A 24,267-nucleotide genomic window follows, 5' to 3' on the forward strand; every position below is an offset into this window, starting at 1 on the left:
GTAAGTAGGTCGACACTGTCTAGGTCAACCACTATTGGTCGACAGTAAGTAGGTCAACATGGTTTCTGGGTCGACATGAGTTTTTCAAAAATGTTAAATTTTTTTAACTTTTTCATACTTTACGATCCACGTGGACTACAATTGGAAACAGTAACCTTGGCCGAAGTACGCACGTTATGCGAGGGGACACGGTGCACTAATTGGGGAAAACGACACCAAAAAAGTTTTAAATAAACTCATGTCGACCTTTTCTCATGTCGACCTAGTACATGTCGACCTAGAAACCATGTCGACCTACTTACTGTTGACCAATAGTGGTCGACCTAGACACTGTCAATCTAATGATGTGTACACACAGTGAGATTTTTTTCTTTCGATTTTGACTATATAGTCAAAATCGCAAGAAAAGTTAGTGCAAATATCAAGGTGTTATGCCGCTTGCGATCCCGATGCGCGGTCCCGCCAGGTCGGTATCGCAAGACAAGATAGACTGTGCAGGCAAGTCAATCCTTGCTAGATCGGTGTACTATCTAGTTCATCTCACATAAGTCAATTAAATCTCACATAAGCCATAATCGTAAGCACACATAGGTGGTCATTCCGAGTTGTTCGCTCGGTAATTTTCTTTGCATCGCAGCGATTTTCCGCTAATTGCGCATGCGCAATGTTCGCACTGCGACTGCGCCAAGTAAATTTGCTATGCAGTTAGGTATTTTACTCACGGCATTACGAGGTTTTTTCTTCGTTCTGGTGATCGTTGTGTGATTGACGGGAAGTGGGTGTTTCTGGGCGGAAACTGGCCGTTTTATGGGTGTGTGTGAAAAAACGCTGCCGTTTCTGGGAAAAACGCGGGAGTGTCTGAAGAAACGGGGGAGTGTCTGGGCGAACGCTGGGTGTGTTTGTGACGTCAAACCAGGAACGAAACTGACTGAACTGATCGCAGTTACCGAGTAAGTGTGGAGCTACTCAGAAACTGCTAAGAAGTGTCTATTCGCAATTCTGCTAATCTTTCGTTCGCAATTTTACTATGCTAAGATTCACTCCCAGTAGGCGGCGGCTTAGCGTGTGCAAAGCTGCTAAAAGCAGCTTGCGAGCGAACAACTCGGAATGAGGGCCATAGTCCGTATCTCAAGAAAAGTTAGTCAAAATCGGTGATGCTGGGCTCTGGGGAGTTCAGGGGAAATCGCAAAGTGAAAATCGGGCATAGCAAGGATCTCACCGTGTGTACACACCATAAGTCTAATCTACCTAAACATACCACACCCTGAGGTGTGTACAGATGGTGAGATAAATCTGTAAGATTTTGACTATATAGTCAAAATCTTATGAAAAGTTAGTGCATATCTCAAGGTGTTATGGTGTGTACACACGGTGAAATTTTTTCTTACGATTTTGACTATATAGTCAAAATCGTTGAAAAGTTAGTGCAGATCGCAAGGTGAAAGTCACCTTGCGATCCCGATTTGATGCCGATGCGCGGTCGGCATCGCAAGAATAGATAGACTGTGCAGGCAAGTCAGTTCTGACTATCTCTATAGAAGAGATAGTCAAAATTGACACTTAGCCAAAATCGCACAGTCAGAATTGCAAGCACATATTGAGTGTGCTTGCGATACTGACTATGTGCTGACCTGCTCCTGTCGCATTGTGAGCCCGAATCTCACCGTGTGTATGGGCCTTTAAGCAGCTTGCGATACAGATTCGATCCCGATGCGCGCTCCCATGGGGTCAGTAACGCATGGCTAGATAGACTGTGAAAGCAAGTCAATCTCGACTATCTAGTGTACTATCTGGTACAAAGTATAGTCAAAATTAGCACTTAGTCAAAATCGTACATAAACAAAATCTCAAGCACAGGTAGTCAAAATCTCTACTATCTGTGTCTGGGCTCTGGGGGAGTGCAAGGGAAATCGCATAGCCAAAATCGGACATAGCAAGGATCTCACGTGTGTGTGTGTGTGTACACACCTTTAGATTTGGGTGGGGACTGTCCAAACTGAAATCTAAATTGCTGTATAAAAATAAAGCTGTCTAACATTTCTGAGTTATATGCAAAAGCAAACAGTATTTACCTTGTACAGATAATATATAAATGTATTTCCTCCTCTTTCATTGCAAAAATGTTTGTTCCAAATACAAAGTTACATGCTTTTCTCCCTTGCTTTCAAATCTGAATCAGGCCCAATGTCAATTATAGGCCACAGGATGTTTGTGTTTTGGATTTTCAGGCTTTCTAATGAAAAGCATAGTGAAACATATATTTATGTGTGTTCCTGTGTATATTTTAATCTGCTTTCTTAGCTTTTCTATTTTGGTTAAGAGAACCTTGAAATTTGAGTTAGGCACACTAGGGCTGAGGCAAATTTGAATGGACACCTTTATACGGACTGAGGGCCCAATTCAGACCTGATCGCTGGGCTGCCAAAATTGTTGTTCTGCTATCAGATAGTTGCCGCCCAAGAGGAGTGTATATTCACACGCAAGTGTGCAATCGTATGTGTACGCCGAGCAGCTAAAAAATCCCTCAGTCAGCAGAAAGCTGCAAATCCGTTTGCACCTCACTCACCAGTGAATGATTTTTACCAGTGTGTGCAGTCTGTGCGCACACTGGTAAAACTCCTACAGTGCGATCAGAACGGGCTGATCGGGGCCGGAGCTGACATCACACACCCTCCCTGAAAATGCTTGGGCACGCCTGCGTTTTTCCTGACACTCCCAGAAAACGGTCAGTTACCACCCACAAACGGCCTCCTCCTGTCAATCAGCATGCGAATGGCTGTGCGATTAGAATTTTCGCACCAGCATGTCACTGACCGGCGATGCCTGTTGTTTGCCAACTTGCGTGCGCATTATGGCGCATGCACAGTTAATCACTGATCGGACTTAGATCAAGCAAATATGAATAAATCAGCCACATCTACATCTGTGCATGATGCGGTTATGTTACCCGGCTCTCAGGATCCCAGCGGTCAGCATGCCGGCATAACCTACCCAACCCATCTGTGGCTGTAGTGGTGTACCTAGGCCATAACGTGGCATTCTCACAAAGTCATTGTCCAGTGAGGGCATGTCATTGTGACTGTGGGCTGGGCAGAGTTATCCAGGAGCACAAATACACATTTCTCTATCGTCCTAAGTGGATGCTGGGGTTCCTGAAAGGACCATGGGGAATAGCGGCTCCGCAGGAGACAGGGCACAAAAGTAAAGCTTTTACAGGTCAGGTGGTGTGTACTGGCTCCTCCCCCTATGACCCTCCTCCAGACTCCAGTTAGATTTTTGTGCCCGGCCGAGAAGGGTGCAATTCTAGGTGGCTCTCATAAAGAGCTGCTTAGAGAGTTTAGCTTAGGTTTTTTATTTTACAGTGATTCCTGCTGGCAACAGGATCACTGCAACGAGGGACAGAGGGGAGAAGAAGTGAACTCACCTGCGTGCAGGATGGATTGGCTTCTTGGCTACTGGACATGAAGCTCCAGAGGGACGATCACAGGTACAGCCTGGATGGTCACCGGAGCCACGCCGCCGGCCCCCTCACAGATGCTGAAGCAAGAAGAGGTCCAGAATCGGCGGCTGAAGACTCCTGCAGTCTTCTTAAGGTAGCGCACAGCACTGCAGCTGTGCGCCATTTTCCTCTCAGCACACTTCACACGGCAGTCACTGAGGGTGCAGGGCGCTGGGGGGGGGCGCCCTGGGAGGCAAATGAAAACCTTTAAAAAGGCTAAAAATACCTCACATATAGCCCCAGAGGCTATATGGAGATATTTACCCCTGCCTAAATGTACTAAATAGCGGGAGACGAGCCCGCCGAAAAAGGGGCGGGGCCTATCTCCTCAGCACACGGCGCCATTTTCTGTCACAGCTCCGCTGGTCAGGAAGGCTCCCAGGTCTCTCCCCTGCACTGCACTACAGAAACAGGGTATAACAGAGAGGGGGGGCAAAATAAATGGCAATATATTAATATAAAAGCAGCTATAAGGGAGCACTTAATCATAAGGCTATCCCTGTCATATATAGCGCTTTTTGGTGTGTGCTGGCAGACTCTCCCTCTGTCTCCCCAAAGGGCTAGTGGGTCCTGTCTTCGTATAGAGCATTCCCTGTGTGTCTGCTGTGTGTCGGTACGTGTGTGTCGACATGTATGAGGACGTTATTGGTGTGGAGGCGGAGCAATTGCCAAATATGAGGATGTCACCTCCTAGGGGGTCGACACCAGAATGGATGCCTTTATTTGTGGAATTACGGGATAGCGTCAACTCGCTTAAGCAGTCGTTTGCCGACATGAGGCGGCCGGACACTCAATTAGTGCCTGTCCAGGCGCCTCAAATACCGTCAGGGGCTGTAAAACGCCCCTTGCCTCAGTCGGTCGACACAGACCCAGACACAGGCACTGATTCCGGTGGTGAAGGTGACGAATTAACCGTATTTTCCAGTAGGGCCACACGTTATATGATTTTGGCAATAAAGGAGATGTTACATTTAGCTGATACTACAGGTACCACTAAACAGGGTATTATGTGGGGTGTGAAAAAACTACCAGTAGTTTTTACCGAATCAGAAGAATTAAATGACGTGTGTGATGAAGCGTGGGGTGCCCCGATAAAAAAACTGCTAATTTCAAAGAAGTTATTGGCTTTATACCCTTTCCCGCCAGAGGTTAGGGAGCGCTGGGAAACACCTCCTAGGGTGGACAAAGCGCTAACACGCTTATCAAAACAAGTGGCGTTACCCTCTCCTGAGACGGCCGCACTTAAAGATCCATCAGATATGAGGATGGAAAATATCCAAAAAGGTATATACACACATGCAGGTGTTATACTACGACCAGATATTGCGACTGCCTGGATGTGCAGTGCTGGGGTAGTTTGGTCAGAGTCCCTGATCGAAAATATTGATACCCTGGACAGGGACAATATTTTACTGTCGTTAGAACAAATAAAGGATGCATTTCTTTATATGCGTGATGCACAGAGAGATATCTGCACACTGGCATCACGGGTAAGTGCTATGTCCATTTCGGCCAGAAGAGCTTTATGGACACGACAGTGGACAGGCGATGCGTAGAGGAGTTATTTGGGGTCGGTCTATCGGATTTGGTGGCCACGGCTACGGCCGGGAAATCCACCTTTCTACCTCAAGTCACTCCCCAACAGAAAAAGGCACCGACCTTTCAACCGCAGCCCTTTCGTTCCTTTAAAAATAAGAGAGCAAAGGGCTATTCATATCTGCCACGAGGCAGAGGACGAGGGAAGAGACAGCAACAGGCAGCTCCTTCCCAGGAACAGAAGCCCTCCCCGGCTTCTACAAAAGCCTCAGCATGACGCTGGGGCTTCGCAAGCGGACTCGGGGGCGGTAGGCGGTCGTCTCAAGAATTACAGCGCGCAGTGGGCTCACTCGCAGGTAAATCCCTGGATCCTGCAGATAATATCTCAGGGGTACAGGTTGAAATTAGAGACAGAGCCACCTCGCCGTTTCCTGAAGTCTGCTTTACCAACGTCCCCCTCAGAAAGGGAGACGGTTTTGGAAGCCATTCACAAGCTGTATTCTCAGCAGGTGATAGTCAAGGTACCTCTTCTACAACAAGGGAAGGGGTATTATTCCACTCTTTTTGTGGTACCGAAGCCGGATGGCTCGGTAAGGCCTATTCTAAATCTGAAGTCCTTGAACCTGTACATAAAGAAGTTCAAGTTCAAGATGGAGTCACTCAGAGCAGTGATAGCGAACCTGGAAGAAGGGGACTTTATGGTATCCTTGGACATCAAGGATGCGTATCTCCACGTTCCAATTACCCCTCACACCAGGGGTACCTCAGGTTCGTTGTACAAAACTGTCACTATCAGTTTCAGACGCTGCCGTTTGGTTTGTCCACGGCATCTCGGGTCTTTACAAAGGTAATGGCCGAGATAATATTTCTTCTTCGAAGAAAAGGCGTATTAATTATCCCATACTTGGACGATCTCCTAATAAGGGCAAGGTCCAGAGAACAGCTAGAGATGGGTTTAGCACTATCTCAAGAGGTGCTAAAGCAGCACGGATGGATTCTGAATATTCCAAAATCCCAATTAATGCCGACAACTCGTCTGCTGTTCCTGGGGATGATTCTGGACACAGTTCAGAAAAAGGTTTTTCTTCCCGAAGAAAAAGCCAAGGAGTTATCTGACCTGGTCAGGAACCTCCTAAAACCAGGAAAGGTGTCTGTACATCAATGCACAAGAGTCCTGGGAAAAAATGGTAGCTTCTTACGAAGCAATCCCTTTCGGCAGATTCCATGCAAAGGGATCTGTTGGACAAATGGTCAGGGTCGCATCTTCAGATGCACCTGCGGATAACCCTGTCGCCGAGGACAAGGGTATCCCTTCTGTGGTGGTTGCAGGAGGCTCATCTATTGGAGGGCCGCAGATTCGGCATGCAGGATTGGATCCTGGTGACCACGGATGCCAGCCTGAGAGGCTGGGGAGCAGTCACACAGGGAAGAAATTTCCAGGGAGTGTGGTCGAGCCTGAAAAAGTCTCTTCACATAAGCATTCTGGAACTAAGAGCAATCTACAATGCTCTAAGCCAGGCGAAACCTCTGCTTCAAGGAAGACCGGTGTTGATCCAGTCGGACAACATCACGGCAGTCGCCCATGTAAACAGACAGGGCGGCACAAGAAGCAGGAGGGCAATGGCAGAAGCTGCCAGGATCCTTCGCTGGGCGGAGAATCACGTGATAGCACTGTCAGCAGTATTCATCCCGGGCGTGGACAACTGGGAAGCAGACTTCCTCAGCAGACACGACCTTCACCCGGGAGAGTGGGGACTTCATCCAGAAGTTTTCCACATGCTATTAAACCGTTGGGTAAAACCAATGGTGGACATGATGGCGTCTCGCCTCAACAAGACACTGGACAGGTATTGCGCCAGGTCAAGAGATCCGCAGGCAATAGCTGTGGACGCGCTGGTAACACATTGGGTGTACCAGTCGGTATAGGTGTTTCCTCCTCTGCCTCTCATACCAAAGGTTTTGAGGATTATACGGCAAAGAGGAGTAAGACTAGTGGCTCCGGATTGGCCAAGAAGGACTTGGTACCCGGAACTTCAAGAGATGGTCACGGACGATCCGTGGCCTCTACTTCTGAGAAGGGACCTGCTTCAGCAGGGTCCTTGTCTTTTTCAAGACTTACCGCGGCTGCGTTTGACGGCATGGCGTTTGAATGCCAGATCCTAAAAGGAAAAGGCATTCCAGAAGAAGTCATTCCTACCTTGATAAAGGCAAGGAAGGAAGTCACCGCGAAGCATTATCGCCGTATTTGGCGAAAATATGTTGCGTGGTGCGAGCAGCGGAGTGCTCCGATGGAGGAATTTCAACTGGGTCGTTTTCCTACATTTCCTGCAATCAGGATTGTCTATGGGTCTCAAATTGGGATCTATTAAGGTTCAAATTTCGGCCCTATCAATATTCTTCCAAAAAGAATTGGCCTCAGTCCCTGAGGTCCAGATTTTTATCAAAGGAGTACTGCATATACAGCCTCCTGTGGTGCCTAAGGTGGCACCGTGGGATCTAAATGTAGTTTTAGATTTCCTCAAATCCAATTGGTTTGAACCACTAAAGAATGTGGATTTGAAATATCTCACATGGAAAGTGACTATGTTACTGGCCCTGGCTTCGGCCGGGAGAGTATCTGAACTGGCGGCTTTGTCTTATAAAAGCCCTTATTTAATTTTCCATTCGACATAGGGCAGAGCTGCGGACGCGTCCGCATTTTCTCCCTAAGGTGGTATCAGCGTTTCACCTGAACCAGCCTCTTGTAGTGCCTGCGGCTACAGACGACTTGAAGGACTCCAAGTTGTTGGACGTTGTCAGAGCCTTAAAAATATACATTTAAAGGACGGCTGGAGTCAGAAAATCTGACTCGCTGTTTATACTGTATGCACCCAACAAGTTGGGTGCACCTGCTTCTAAGCAGTCGATTGCTCGTTGGATTTGTAACAAAATTCAACTTGTACATTCTGTGGCAGGCCTGCCACAGCCTAAATCTGTTAAGGCCCATTCCGCAAGGAAGGTGGGCTCATCTTGGGCGGCTGCCCGAGGGGTCTCGGCATTACAACTCTGCCGAGCAGCTACGTGGTCAGGGGAGAACACGTTTGTAAATTTTTACAAATTTGATACCCTGGCAAAGGAGGACCTGGAGTTCTCTCATTCGGTGCTGCAGAGTCATCCGCACTCTCCCGCCCGTTTGGGAGCTTTGGTATAATCCCCATGGTCCTTTCAGGAACCCCAGCATCCACTTAGGACGATAGAGAAAATAAGAATTTACTTACCGATAATTCTATTTCTCGGAGTCCGTAGTGGATGCTGGGCGCCCATCCCAAGTGCGGATTATCTGCAATACTTGTACATAGTTATTGTTAACTAATTCGGGTTATTGTTTAGGAAGCCATCTTTCAGAGGCTCCTCTGTTATCATACTGTTAACTGGGTTTAGATCACAAGTTGTACGGTGTGATTGGTGTGGCTGGTATGAGTCTTACCCGGGATTCAAAATCCTCCCTTATTGTGTACGCTCGTCCGGGCACAGTACCTAACTGGAGTCTGGAGGAGGGTCATAGGGGGAGGAGCCAGTACACACCACCTGACCTGTAAAAGCTTTACTTTTGTGCCCTGTCTCCTGCGGAGCCGCTATTCCCCATGGTCCTTTCAGGAACCCCAGCATCCACTACGGACTCCGAGAAATAGAATTATCGGTAAGTAAATTCTTATTTTTCACTATGATTTATCTAAAGAAATTGTAAATAAATGTCTTTATATTAAGATTGGTACAGTATTGAGCCTCAGAGAAATTATCATCCGGTGTCGATACAGGGATTCATTTCTTGGAAACTGAAGAGACTCTGCACATGGAAATTACTAGATGCTGCCAGTTTAATCTGTCAGTATATCACCCCAAAAAAGGTGGATTCATATGTTAAAACACAAATTTCTGTTTCAAAGTCTGGAGTTCTTTCATTTAGCAGTTTTAGCTCCTAAATTAAGTTTTCTCCTCCTACAAAACAAATATTGCTAGCCACAGATGAGAAATCGCCATGATGTTTGTTAATAATTACATTTTAAATCCATTTTGTCTAGTAACTGGCATTTAAGGACTGTATCAAAGATCCACAACAGGAACTCTTGTTCCCACTCTCTAATGACGCCTTAGTCAATCTCCTGTGGAGAAAACTAGCAGAGGATATAATTGAGCACGGATCATTCACTAGAATTTAATCCACAGCAAATGACAAGCATGGTCGATGGAAATAGAATCTTGTATAAACGTAGACATTGGCGCAGTAACTCAGTAAGCCTTGATATAATCCATTCCTGACAAGTGAAATTACTATAACAGTTCTTCAACAAGTCTAGGATGCAGTTGAATAAATTGCACTGACTGCTTTGTAGAAGGACATCAGGACACAATGTCAAATACTTTGGGCGGTATTCAGTTCTTTTCACCCCCTTTAACACCCGTTTTGTTTCTGCTGACGGGCATGGTATAAACATTTCAGCTCGCTACCCCCAGGGTAGCGAGGGCGCCCAACCCTTTACGCAACTAAACCTGATTACTATAGGTGTGATATGCACGATAACGGGGATCACTTTAGAAATTTGATTGGGCGTGATATATCATTTGAATACCGCCCTTTGTGTACCATTTTTGAAATCAAGCAAACAATTACTATACTATGCAATACTGTTTAGAACAATGGTCTCCAACCTTAATTGGGGTGTGAGCTACTTTCGGAAAATAAAACCTCTGAAGGAGCTCCCCCCAACGCGCGTGCGTTCCTGTGAAAGTGGGTATGTCCTCACAACTACAAGCAATGCCCCCCCGCGTAGTGCCACATACACAAATAATGCCCCTCAGCAGTGCCAGATACACAAATAATGCCCCTCAGCAGTGCCAGATACACAAATAATGCCTCCCAGCAGTGCCAGATACACAAATAATGCCCCCAGCAGTGACAGATACACAAATAATGCCCCCCAGCAGTGCCAGATATTCAAATAATTCCCCCCAGCAGTGCCAGATACAATGCCCCCCCGCAGTGCCATTGAAAATGCCCCCCCCCCCCCGCAGCGTCGGATAAAATGCCCCCTCCCCCGCAGTGTCCGATACAGTGCCCCACACAGTGCTAACCCTTTCTGGCTTCTACTGCCGCCGGTGCTGCTCCTCCTGTATGAGGGACGGAAGGGAAGGAGAAGTCCGGAGAGCGGCTGCGGTGAGGGTGACAGAGTCTCCGGCTGTGGCGGGCATTTAAAATATGGTGCCGGTAAGTGAGCCAATTAAAACTTGCGGTCTGGCAGGCAATCAGGTGCTGCCACTTGCCGTCCACGAGCTCTGATTGTCTGACGGCCGACACCATATTAAAAATGGAAGGGAGGAGGAGTGCCAGTGACTGCCCAAGCCCGTGCGCTCTGTGAGCTACCGAAAATACTATAGCGAGCTACCGGTAGCTCGCGAGCTATGGGTTGGAGATCACTGGTTTAGAATAGAAATGATATTATAGGCAGCACAACTGTTCTCCCTTGTTGGTAAGATATGAGACATTTATCTCATAAACTGTAAAATTTATATTTTAGTAAGAATTATTTACCTGGCGCAGCCATTTCCTTTATACTTTCCTAAATTAAATGGTCTTGCTAATTGAATACTTGACCTCAGAATCATTAACAGATAGGCTTTGTTAAATGTTAACTTATAGGCTTTGATAAATAGTTGCTAAATGGAGCTTTACTGAAGATAGATATTATCTTAACTAGCTGTCTGGAAGAGAATACAAATAAAAAAAAACTTTTCTGGGGGTGCTGCCGAGTATAGTGGTGTATAGTCCCACCACAAATCTGACAATTGGCGAAGTGTAAACATAGTGCTGAAGCCAATAAGATTGATTTTGACTTTGCTATTCTCAGTTAAGTCTTAAATATATTAGCGTATACAAAATTCTTAACATAATATTAAATCCAGATAGCTATTATCTTGAATTTCCATCTTCACTCAGCGTACTGTACCTAGTCTTTTTCAGATCTTTAACTAAGAACCTGCAAAAGCACAAATTCGTCAACCCTTAATCTCGTAAATGGTCAATCTGAACATGATCTAGAAACCATTTGCAGAATTTATGACAGTATGTAGTAGTCTACCACATTCTTATACTGTCTAGTTTAAAACTGGGTACACACTGGAGAGGGGTGGGACTCGATATCCCGGCTGTCGGAATCTTGTCACTCAGCATACCGGGATCCTGACCGCCGGGATACAACTACTATTTTCCCTCTTGGGGTGTTCACGACACCCCTGGAGGGAGAATAAATAGCGTAGCGTGCCTACATCGCGGCGAGCGCAGCTCTTTTGCGCTCACCCCGCTGCCGGCATTCCTGGAGGGAGAATAAATAGCGTAGCGTGCCACCGTGCCTGCAGCGTGGCGAGCGCAGCTCTTTTGCGCTCACCCCGCTGCCGGCATTCCAGCGGTCGGGATCCCGGCGCCAGTATGCTGGATGCTGGGCGCCGGGATCCCGACAGCAGGGCTAACGTAGTAGACCCCTGGAGTGATGTGTACCCGTACGATATGACGGCCAACGGGCTTGTAAGGATGTACTGTAAGTCAGTAATTTAGGAAAAGACTGGTAACATTAACTTAGTATGCTGGGTAGTATTCTGCCATTCTTGCTATCAGTTCTTTTCCATGTTCTAATGTGCACATAAATGGTAATACTATTATAGTTGTTGCTATTCTTTGTTAATAGTTTTGCTGTTTGATGCCATTAGTGTCCTGTCAGTCAGTTGTAGCAGAGTTCTTCCTGTATGTGCAGAATGTGCGGGTATCTATAGGTTACACCACTTCACTGCAATCTACTGAGCAGAGACAAGTTCTTGAGTAAAGTTCTTCAATGTAATATAAGTGTGATGCATAATAAAAACGACACTTCAGCGATGACTACACAGTTTTATGTGCATCCATTCAGTTGCATAATGTAACAATGATGTACTTACTGTAACACTGAGCCGAAATGTCTTGAGCATTGTATTTCGCTAATTCTCATATTTCAGACCCACTTTACCAGCATGGCTGTATCTTTACCTGTCATGTCTACTTTTCTAGGACATAACTTGGCAAGATGAACACTCTGCACCATTTTCCTGGGAAACTAAAGTAAGTGATGTGGCCTTTGTTTCATGGTACATGGATATCTGATTTTTACTAGTGTAGATATCAAAGCAAAAATTGGGCGTTGTCATGCATATACGATAAGGAAAAAATGTGAAATAGAACCTAAAGGATAATCATACCTTAATAGAAATATTCTGAGAGGAAGTTTACTTAGATGGTTACTAAACCTGATTTACATGTTCATCCGTTTTAAAATCGATGGAATACAGTAAATGTACCCATTCTATGATAGATGCACAATATATGGGCTTGTTATGCAGCATTGGGGAATTTAATTCTTTTCAGTGAAAATCCATATGAAATATTGTCATTGTACCTCCCATAAAGTATTCATACTCAGGGGTCTATTTAAAAAGAAAGCCAAATTTATTTATATATTTATGTAATGCCGGGATTGATCTCGTGGCAAAGCTCTGTCCTGGGAATGAGAAAAGGATTCCGAAAGACGCCATCAAATTTTTCTTGTACAAGGAGCTGGTGGTTGAAAGCACTGTGGGAGAAATCAAGAAGAGATTGGCCTCTTCCTGCTTTTCTCCAGTGCAAGTGCACATAACGCCATCATTAAATGTAATGTTTTGGGGATTTTTAACAATTGTTTTTGCATTGTAAAAACTATTTTGCGGTTTTTAAATTGCAGAAATGCCTGGACCCCATGTAAGCTATAGGTTTGGCACTTCCACTTTGCACAAAGCAAAATTCTGCTGCTTCTGCATTTTGTAAAATGGCATAGTGGCATAATTCCTTTTATAAATACCACCCTTAGGCCCAGATTTATCAAGCCTTGGAGAGTGAGAAATAGCACGGTAAAAAGTACCAGGCAACCAGAAATAGACAGTTGTAGTAAATGGAGTGCATTCTATGGAGGGAAATGTTACCAGTGGAGTACCCCAGGGATCTGTACTTGGACCAGTTCTCTTTAATATCTTTATTGGTGACATTGCTAATGGTATTGAAGGGAAAGTATGTATTTTTGCAGATGATACAAAGATATGCAACAGGATTGATGACCTAGCTAGGCTTGAGAAATGGTCAAGAATGTGGCAACTACAGTTTAATGCTAAAAAATACAAAATCATGCACTTGGGTCTCAAAAACCCAAAGGCTAAATATAGTATCAATGGTACTATAATGGAAACTACTGAGGAGGAAAGGGATTCAGAAGTCACTATTTCATGTGACTTAAAGACAGGGAAGCAATGCAACAAAGCAATGAGAAAGGCAAGTCAGATGCTTGGTTGCATAGGGAGAGGAATCAGTAGCAGGAAAAAAGAAGTAATAATGCCACTGTATAGGTCATTGGTACGGCCTCATCTGGAATATGGTGTCCAGTTCTGGAAACCATATCTCCAGAAGGATATCAGTACATTACAGTGTGTACAAAGAAGGGCAACTAAAATGGTGCATGGCCTACATCACAAAACTTACCCGGAAAGGCTAAAAGATCTTAACATGTATAGTTTGGAGGAGAGAAGGGAAAGGGTGGACATGATAGAAACTTTCAAATATACCAAGAATTTTAACAAAGTTCAGGAGGGAAACATTCCTCAAACGAAGAGAAGTATTAGAACTCGAGGACATACACTGAAACTGGAGGGAGGCAGGTTCAGGGAAAATGTAAGGAAAAATCACTCCACAGAAAGGGTAAGTGGATAAGTGGAATAGCCTCCCATCAGAGGTGGTAGAGGCTAAGACTGTAGAGCAATTTAAACATGCTTGGAATAAGCATATGAATATCCTTACAAAGAATTAAGGTTCAAAAAGGGTTGAGATTACCTAAAGGATGAAAAAAAGGGGCAGACTAGATGGGCCAAGTGGGCCCACTCTGCTCAGCACACATCTCTCCCACATCGGCCCGTCTGTATGGGCCTTTAGTCTTGCTTTTTTGGCACTCTGGAGATATTTATGATATGTGTTTGACGATATACAGAGATGAGGATGTTTTTCTGTACAGACCAGCCCACTGTCAGTAAGCTTACTGTACTAGACTAACACTGCAAGGAATATTTTGGGTCTTAATTGACTAACATGTTATAGTTTGTCATATAGCAAGTGTGTATATGTCAATAATATCTTAATATGGAATCTCTCTTTTGCCGCCAACATATGCAGTATTATAGAAAGCAGTATTGGCAGATTGACCCAACATTATCCTCCAATGGTCGACCCCAAAATTAGGCATGTTTTCTTGACACGCCCATAATTCAGTGTGGCATATGATTGATGTATATGTGGGCACCAGCCAGCCACACTATCTGGCAGGATCAGTGCTCAGTGCAGGTTTGTCCAATTTAATAATCTATTTATCCAGTGCATGGCTAAATCGGAAACAGAACCGGTTGCTTGGCCCCACGCACATTAATGGGAGTACCACTTGTCTGGCCAATTACATATACATTTGTAAGTGGTACAAGATGTCGCTGTGGATCAACTTGTAACTTATGTTTGGTCACTTTCTTGATGATAGTTTGTGCAGAGTTTTAGCAATCAAGAATCCAAGCATTTCTGCTTTATGTGCACGTGGAAAGTGTGTGTGAGCAAAGTCATTCCAACCATTAGCAAGTCCGTTGTGTAGTAGGAGAAACGAAATAAATAGTGAAATACCTGTCCGCATCTCTGACTGTAGTGCATCATTTATTTACGCAATAGCACTGTGATGTCTGTCATTGCTAGGGCTTGATCACACCTATCCGCTATTATTGTGCTAACACCTGAAAAGTGTTTTAAAAATAGGATGACTTTTTTCTTTTATCGGCTGGTTGCTCTGGTGTTCTGATATGGACTTAAAACAAAGCAATCCTTATTTATAATGCATTAATTCAACGCCCTAGCTGCTGATGACCGCTTATACTGAAATTCCTAATCAAACAACTACAGTAAGACCGTAACGCTCTATAAATAAATGAAGACACTAGACACATGCGGCATTGAAATTGGTCAGCTTTGTTATTTAAGTAAAGTTATATGGTGGCAGAAGAAAGAACAGCCAGCTGATCAGTCACACCATTTGACTTACGCAAGTTCACTTCAGACTAGGGGGGCCAATCCCGGGCCATTTTTTTCAATCCCAGGAATCGGGATTGAAAAATGATCAATCCCGGGATACCTGGGATTGGTTTCCTTGCAATGTTCGCTGCTACTGTCCCTCACTCACCCACCCTGCCCTGTCCACATAATAACATACCCTGATCTGACTGGGCGGGAGGTCCACATGCTGCAGCATTGCATGCTGGTGCCGGCAATGAGGTCCGAGCGGCAGGCGGTGTACTGCTATCTGCGCAGCATGACGTGAAGTCAGAGGTCACGCTGCGCAGACAACCGCACACTATTGCGCACAGCCAGGAGCAGGGGGAGGTGAGATGGGGGGCCTTGAAAAAACAACACTTGGAAGGCCCACACACCAGGGGGGTGCCATTGAGCCCAATTTGGTGGAATTAGTCTACCCAGTTTATATGAAGGGGAGCGCACCTCCCCGGTGCAACAAGATGGCTACTGGACCGTCATTCTTTCCTGTCAAAACAGTCATACAGCCAACAAAACATCAAAGAGGGGAAGGAGGCCTTGAGAAATTCAGAAAACAAGGAGGCTGTTTTAAAATCTTCCACAAACTATAAACTCAAAAGACACACTCTTTATTTCTATGTCCCCACAACTTTAGGACAGTCAAACTGTCACCACAGATCAATCTCAAAATGGGAACCACAATGTAAAAATTTAATTTTGCACATTACCTATTTCAGCCTTGGAGTTTCTTCAGCCTTCCATTATTTGGACACTACAAGAACAGTAGGTTGTATTGGTCTGATATGTTAGCTCAACAGTTATCATGTTGTTAGGGTCTCCTGCTCTGTGCTGCCACGTCGTCATGGCAACCGGGAGACAAGTGCTAGCGGAGTAACCTGAGCGTAGCTGATACTCTGGTTCGGGTCTTTTGCTGTGCAGTGGTTACAGGCTCTGTGCACGGCAGGGGATCCGGTGCTGGTTTTTGTGCTCACAGTCTGTGAGGTCTGAGTGGGGCGTGGACAGCACCTGCTATATAAACCCTCTTCTCAGGTTAGGCAGATGCTGCTGAATCTTTGTTGGTTAGTCAGTTCCTGAAAGCTAGCTAGTACTGTGTAAACTTTGTATTTGTTTGTTGCTTACTGCAAATAGGCCTTGGGATTTGGTATTACACTCTGCCAATCCAGACCTAGCAGTAAGACTGGAGTCAGTCGTTTAACCTGCTGGGGTTCTTTTGCTACTCTGTGAACCTAGCAAGTTTGCGGCTGTATTCTCAGACTTGCCTGCCAAAATCCTTTCTCACTGTGCAAGGTGTTCAGGTGTCAGTTTAGTGGCAGTAAGCTGAACCAGTGCACTGCAAGTGAGGACTAGGATTGTGGAGACTCTCTTTGTGTCTATTATTCCATCTCTGACCAAGGAGTTTACTGCCACACCCGTTGGTAACCCTTTAGGGTTTTGCTGTTGCCCTTAGCAACAGCATTTCGGGTTCTCTACGTATTAAATCACTACATCTCGCTTCTTTCCATCTGAGCATTCCTAATACTAGGGAGACACCCAGTTTCTTAGCCTTTGGGCTTCTCTGTTCACTTTGTGTTTATTTTGTTACCCTATCACCTTCTGTGTATGTAATGTCATATTCCCCAGTCTGTCTGTGAGTTCATTTGTTTTGCATCCCTCACCGTTCAGACACCAGTACATTCCTGCTGGCACTGGTGTGCATAACATATTCAGCAGCCCAATACTCCTGTTGAAATTTTGTGGGAATATGGAGCATACCCCTCAAAACACTTTGCAACAGGTGGTCGATCAGGTGCAGGTCCTGACTCGACAATTTAATGATTTGTCCATTAAAATGCACACCTCACAGGCCGCTGGCGGAGCTCCCGCAGCAGCAGTACCTTCAGGGGTTAAGGAGCCGAAAGTAAATCTCCCGGATCGTTTTTCTGGAGATCGCTCGCAGTTCTTTTGTTTCAAGGAGAGCTGCAAGCTATATTTCCAGCTTAGGCCTCAGTCTTCTGGGTCGGAGATTCAGCGGGTGGGCATAGTGATTTCCTTGCTACAAGGAGACCCACAGGTCTGGGCATATGGGTTGCAGCCTGACTGTCCGTCGCTTAAAAGTGTTGATGCTTATTTTACGGCACTGGGCATGTTGTATGATGACCCTGACAAGACGGCCTCAGCCGAGGCTCAGATTTCGATCCTTAAGCAAGGGCGAAGGCCAGTTGAGGTTTATTGTACGGAGTTTCGGAGGTTGGCCCATGATACCCAGTGGAATGACCCAGCCCTGAGACACCAGTACCGAAGAGGTCTTTCCAACCAGTTAAAAGACCAACTGGTACAATATCCCTTGCCTGATAGCTTGGATCAGCTCATGCAGTTATCCATTCGGGTGGATAGACGGCTGAGAGAGCGCAGGCTTGAAAGGGAGACCGAGGTTTCCTTCTTTCCCAAGGGAACCTCAGACTCTGAGGAATTTTCCGAGGAGCCTATGCAGATTGGGGCTACCCGCCTCTCCTCGCGTGAGAAGACGCGGAAGAGACAGCAGGGGTTATGTTTGTACTGTGGGAATAAAGGTCATGTGGTAGTATCATGCCCAGAAAAGCCGGAAAACTTCAGGGCCTGAGGGTGATGGGAAATATCCTGTCAGGCCAGAAGTTAGAATTTCCCAAGAAGACTTTTATCATTCCGGTGACCTTGAAGATCCTCGGTCAAACTGTCAAGTCTGAGGCCTTTGTGGACAGTGGGGCCGACGGGGTTTTTATGGATCGCCAATTCGCCCTGAAACACTCTGTTCCCTTAGTACCCTTGGCATCGGAAATTGAGATTTGTGGGTTAAACGGGGAACCATTATCCCAGGGTAAAATTACCTCTTGCACTAGCCAGATTCCTTTGTTTATTGGAGCCACACACTCTGAAAAATTGTCCTTTTATGTGACTGTCTGTACTTTTGCCCCATTGGTGTTGGGGTTACCCTGGTTAAGGGCCCACAATCCTCAATTTGACTGGGTCTCGGGGGAGATTCTTAGTTGGGGTACTGATTGTTTCAGGCGTTGCTTGAGCCTTCCAGTCAGGCTTTCGCAGCTAAGTTTGCCAGGATTGCCAGGATGTTATGCAGATTTTGCGGACGTGTTCTCCAAAAGAGTTGCAGAGGTACTACCTCCCCATCGCCCCTATGACTGTGCCATTGATTTGTTGCCGAATGCTAAGCTTCCCAAGAGCAGGTTGTACTCCCTGTCACGTCCTGAGACTCAGGCTATGGCAGAGTACATTCAGGAGAACTTGGCTAAGGGATTTATCAGACCTTCACAGTCTCCAGTTGGGTCGGGGTTCTTCTTCGTGGGTAAAAAGGATGGTTCGTTGCGACCCTGCATCGACTTCAGGGAATTGAACCGTATCACGATTAAAAACTCATACCCACTGCCTCTCATTTCGGTCTTGTTTGACCAGCTTTGTAATGCCACCATTTTTTCTAAGATTGACCTACGCGGTGCATACAATTTAATCCGAATAACAGAGGGGGATGAATGGAAGACTGCCTTTAATACCCACTCAGGGCATTATGAATATTTGGTGATGCCTTTTGGGCTCTGTAATGCCCCGGCAGTCTTCCAGGACTTCATGAACGATGTGCTCAGGGAATATTTGGATAGATTCTTAGTTGTATACTTAGATGACATCCTAATCTTCTCCCATTCCCTGGAGGAACATCGGAAGCATGTACGCTTAGTCCTCCAGAAACTCAGAGACCACCGGCTTGGGGCGAAGCTGGAGAAGTGCGAATTTGAAGTTCAGCAAATTGCATTTCTAGGATATATTATCTCCCCAGAAGGTTTCCAAATGGAGGGTTCCAAGGTACAGGCAGTCCTGGATTGGGTGCAGCCCACTAGTTTGAAGGCGCTTCAGCGTTTTCTGGGCTTTGCAAATTTTTATAGACGATTTATCGCTGGATTTTCGTCTATAGTGGCGCCCTTGGTGGCACTCACTAAGAAAGGGGCGGATGTTGCTCACTGGTCTTGTGAGGCCAAAGCGGCTTTTGCCCGTCTCAAAAGGGCATTTGTCTCGGCCAAGGTGCTGCGACACCCAGATCCAGAGCGTCCTTTTGTGGTGGAGGTGGATGCCTCTGAGATGGGTATTGGGGCAGTGCTCTCTCAGATGGGGGTGTCTGATAATCGCCTTCATCCCTGTGCTTACTTTTCCCGTAAATTTTCGCCTGCCGAGATGAATTATGACGTGGGTAACCGGGAATTGTTGGCTATTAAGGATGCACTCGAGGAGTGGAGACACTGGCTTGAGGGGGCTAAGTTTGTGGTCTCAATTCTCACCGACCATAAGAATTTGGCTTATTTAGAGTCAGCGAAGCGCCTCAATGCCAGGCAGGCACGATGAGCTTTGTTTTTTGCTCGCTTTAATTTTTTGATAACATATCGCCCTGGGTCAAAAAACATCAAGGCTGATGCGCTCTCGCGGAGTTTTGCTCCAATCCAGGAGACCACCGAGGAGCCATTGCCCATTGTGTCCCCATCATGTATTAAAGTGGGCATTACCCAGGACCTCTTGTCATTAGTCCTTAGAGCACAGGAGCAGGCTCCTCCAGACCTTCCGGTAGGTCTTTTGTTTGTGCCTCCTAGGTTAAGACAGCGAGTGTTCCTGGAATTCCATGCCAAGAAGTCGGCAGGTCACCCGGGTATTGCCAGAACTCGGGAGTTGCTATTTAGGGCGGTGTGGTGGCCCTCGGTGGCTAGGGACGTGGATCAGTGGGTTCGGGCATGTGACATCTGTGCCCGAAATAAGACTCCTAGAGGGGTTCCTGTTGGCCCATTACATCCACTCTCTATTCCATCTAAGCCATGGACCCACATTTCAATGGATTTTGTGGTGGACTTGCCCAAATCCTCGGGGATGACAGCCATCTGGGTTGTCGTTGACAGGTTTTCGAAGATGGCGCACTTCGTTCCATTGGTTGGGCTGCCATCGGCCAGACGCCTGTCTGAATTATTTATGCTGCATGTTGTGCGCCTCCACGGGTTGCCACTTGATGTGGTCTCTGACCGCGGATCCCAGTTTGTGGCCAAATTCTGGAGGGCATTCTGTTCCGATCTCCAGATTTCTGTCAGCTTGTCGTCAGGCTACCATCCGCAGTCTAATGGGCAGACTGAAAGGGTGAACCAGTCCTTGGAGCAGTTCCTCAGGTGTTATGTCTCCAAGTGTCAGACTGACTGGGTTGCTCATCTGTCCATGGCGGAGTTTGCCTATAACAACGCGGCTCACTCTGCTACAGGGATCTCTCCCTTCCTTTGTGTGTATGGGCATCATCCTAAGGCCAATTCTTTTGACCCCCTGGACTCCACGCCTGGTGGTTCCTCTGTGGTTTCGGTCCTTAGAGGTATTTGGAGGAAAGTGAAGAAAGCCCTTGTGTCTGTGTCATTAGTGACCAAAAGGGTTTTTGATAAGCGGAAAAGACCCTGCAGCTTCAAATTAGGAGACTTCGTCTGGTTGTCTACCAAGAATTTGAAGTTGAGACAGCCATCTCATAAGTTAGGCCCCCGGTTCATCGGTCCTTATAAGATAACTAGGGTTATCAATCCGGTGGCATTTCAGTTAGATCTACCCCGTTCTTTGGGTATCAATAAAACATTTCATTGTTCCCTTTTAAAACGGGCGATTAGTAATCCTTCTTCCAGTGGAAGACCTTCCCCTCTTCTGATACGTGGCCAGAGGGAGTTTGTTGTTGAAAGGATTCTTGACTCCAAGATGGTTCGGGGTCGGCTGTCATTTTTGGTGCACTGGAAGGGGTATGGCCCGGAGGAGCGGTCGTGGGTGCGCAGTTGTGATCTTCATGCCCCCAGACTGTTACGCTCTTTCTTCTCGCAGTTCCCCGATAAACCCGGTGGTAGGGGTTCTTTGACCCCTCGTCAGAGGGGGGGGGGTACTGTTAGGGTCTCCTGCTCTGTGCTGCCACGTCGTCATGGCAACCGGGAGACAAGTGCTAGCGGAGTAACCTGAGCGTAGCTGATACTCCGGTTTGGGTCTTTTGCTGTGCAGTGGTTACAGGCTCTGTGCACGTCAGGGGATCCGGTGCTGGTTTTTGTGCTCACAGTCTGTGAGGTCTGAGTGGGGCGTGGACAGCACCTGCTATATAAACCCTCTTCTCAGGTTAGGCAGATGCTGCTGAATCTTTGTTGGTTAGTCAGTTCCTGAAAGCTAGCTAGTACTGTGTAAACTTTGTATTTGTTTGTTGCTTACTGCAAATAGGCCTTGGGATTTGGTATTACACTCTGCCAATCCAGACCTAGCAGTAAGACTGGAGTCAGTCATTTAACCTGCTGGGCTTCTTTTTCTAATCTGTGAACCTAGCAAGTTTGCGGCTGTATTCTCAGACTTGCCTGCCAAAATCCTTTCTCACTGTGCAAGGTGTTCAGGTGTCAGTTTAGTGGCAGTAAGCTGAACCAGTGCACTGCAAGTGAGGACTAGGATTGTGGAGACTCTCCTTGTGTCTATTATTCCATCTCTGACCAAGGAGTTTACTGCCACACCCGTTGGTAACCATTTAGGGTTTTGCTGTTGCCCTTAGCAACAGCATTTCGGGTTCTCTACGTATTAAATCACTACATCTCGCTTCTTTCCATCTGAGCATTCCTAATACTAGGGAGACACCCAGTTTCTTAGCCTTTGGGCTTCTCTGTTCACTTTGTGTTTATTTTGTTACCCTATCACCTTCTGTGTATGTAATGTCATATTCCCCAGTCTGTCTGTGAGTTCATTTGTTTTGCATCCCTCACCGTTCAGACACCAGTACATTCCTGCTGGCACTGGTGTGCATAACACATGTGGACATGTACTATCTGGTCGACATGACAATGTCAACATGGTCAAAATGTCAGCATGCAGCATGTCAGCAGTGACCATGTTGATATTCATCTTTTGTGTATCATTACATGTCAACATAACATCCCTGGTGGCCCAGAGATTACTCACCTGGTACTGATAGCTGCAGCAGCCTCATTGCCGCTTCCGTGTCCCAGCAGTCATGTGACTGTCACTTCCGATGCAGACGCCTTACAAAGTGGTGGTTTGGATGAGTATTTCTTGTCTAACCCTAATTCCTACCCCAAACCTCCCCCTAGTATCTATCCCTCCTGCCAGCGCCTAAACCTAACCACCAGCATTCTGACACTGTTGATGTGGTGCCTGTTGTACCATGTCAACAGTCTGGTGCCGACATAGCAACTGGCAATAATGTGACTGGATCCCGGTTTTATTGCTAAAAGAAAATCGAATGCATGAAAAGTGTATCACCAAAGCACAAGCTAACTTTATCCGTTTTCCCCAGCACATATGTGTGAACAAGCCCTTACATTTCAGCCTGTGTGTCTGGTTCATGTCTCAGTTATTGTGTTCAGGTATAAGAGACAGAAGCAAATTCCTTTCTCTCTGCTATTTCAAATTCTCCAGGCTGCCAAGCTAAACAGCATCCGCTGGTCACAGGAGGCCTTGCATGCTGGTGAAATAGTATACATTCCTATCAACTGAATAACATGTAAAAATAGACTCCTGAAGTCTATGCCCTCTAAAATGAAAAATTTGCTTTTCAGGGCAGTCTTAATTCGGTAAAATGTCTTCCCTGTCATCAATTCAGATGTGCAAACCTCTGCCAAAAAGAGGTAAAGTGCAATGTTCTTTCTATTATATTTATTTATAGTGAATTAAGATATTCCATAAAGCTGTGTAAACTGAATTAAGCACTTGGCATACATATTAATAGGCAACGTTCCAGCGTAAAACTTCAGGTAATGGGAATCTGGCCATTTTTGAGGGCTTATAAGCGATGTGTGTTCTTTTATCAGGATTTTTGGTCACTAAAAGATGCACATATACAGTATATGATTCTTTTAGTTACTGAGAATTACACTCATCAGACTGAGGGGAAGTGATACTATGTAGTGGATACAACACTCAGCACTGCATGCAAGACAAGATGCATAATAGTACTGTTCCATTATAAGACCAATTTTGACACCTCCAGCATACAGAGCAACATAAGGATACTGTGTATATGAGGCTAAAATGAGTAGTATTGGAGCAAAACATAAGGTGTGCGGTCATGAGGTCAGCTGTGACAATGTCACCAGTCACTGTCGACCTGAGTAAGAGAACTTTCTCACAGATGAAATGCTCTAAGTAAATATCAGCTGTGTCGGGATAAGGACGCTGGCATTCTGAGGTCAACATAGTAAGTGGTGGCATTGTCATTGTCAACTTCCATACCCAAGCCAAACATAAATATTGGAATGAATGGAGAGACTGGTCCTGACGTGGAAGAATGTTCTGCTTGGTAGTTTTTCCACCTTGCGCATTATACAGAAACATATACAAGTACAGGTGCATCCCATGTTTTGCGGGGGGGTTTCCATACAACAGGAAGTCATAACCTACTAAATATCCCATTTTTGGGTGGAGATTGGTCTGATCATTGCAGGGTTTGGGTAGTGGTTTATTTTGTCTCGATTTTGCTGTTGGTGTGGCTGATGGAGCATAGCTGGGATCTAATAGGGTGGACTGTTGAAGAGTAATAAGTTCAGTGAGGGCGTATTGATGGAATTGCAGGCTATGCAGAGTTGGGCCGAAGTGTAAATTTGCCTGTTTTCAGGCGTGCATTCTGCACCAAAAATAGGGCAAATGTGCACTGATAATGATGACTACAGCTGCATATCTATAATGGGTGCAGCATGTACAGTGCACTTGGGTTTCTGGGTCCAGGAGGACCCACACCACGCACCCCTGCATCCTTGCATTATACTTACCTCTTCAGACTCATGTGTTGGCTGTGGTGCTGCAGCCATATTCCCAGTGACCTGCATATGCACAGTACACTCTGACTCTGTGCCACAGTCTGTTCACCTGCGCCCTTCTCCCCACAATAGAGGAGGGGACCTACATGGAGACTCCACGGGGCCCCCTCCTCTCTTCAACCGCCTCCGGGTGACAAGTATCATCAAACCAAGAATACGAATATGGGCAGTCCGCTCACAGAGAACCATACCATTCTGCTTACAGGAAAATATATACATTTAGTTCCATGCACGCCATACGG

General features: G+C 46.0%; 1 protein-coding gene across 3 annotated transcripts in view; it reads left to right on the plus strand.

Annotated features, from left to right (window-relative positions):
* Positions 1-24,267, plus strand: part of C4H1orf198 (chromosome 4 C1orf198 homolog) — a 76,631-nt gene that overhangs the window by 10,523 nt on the left and 41,841 nt on the right. The window contains exons 2-3 of one of the 3 annotated variants that reach the window (XM_063917931.1): positions 12,111-12,161; positions 22,769-22,837. The exons of 1 other annotated variant lie outside the window; for it this stretch is intronic. In XM_063917931.1, coding sequence (XP_063774001.1) covers positions 12,111-12,161; positions 22,769-22,837 — 120 coding nt within the window. The remainder of the gene's footprint in view (positions 1-12,110; positions 12,162-22,768; positions 22,838-24,267) is intronic. One more of the 3 variants, XM_063917932.1, reaches the window with a different exon arrangement.

Source organism: Pseudophryne corroboree, chromosome 4, assembly GCF_028390025.1.
Source record: "Pseudophryne corroboree isolate aPseCor3 chromosome 4, aPseCor3.hap2, whole genome shotgun sequence".
Classification (NCBI taxonomy): Eukaryota; Metazoa; Chordata; class Amphibia; order Anura; family Myobatrachidae; genus Pseudophryne; species Pseudophryne corroboree.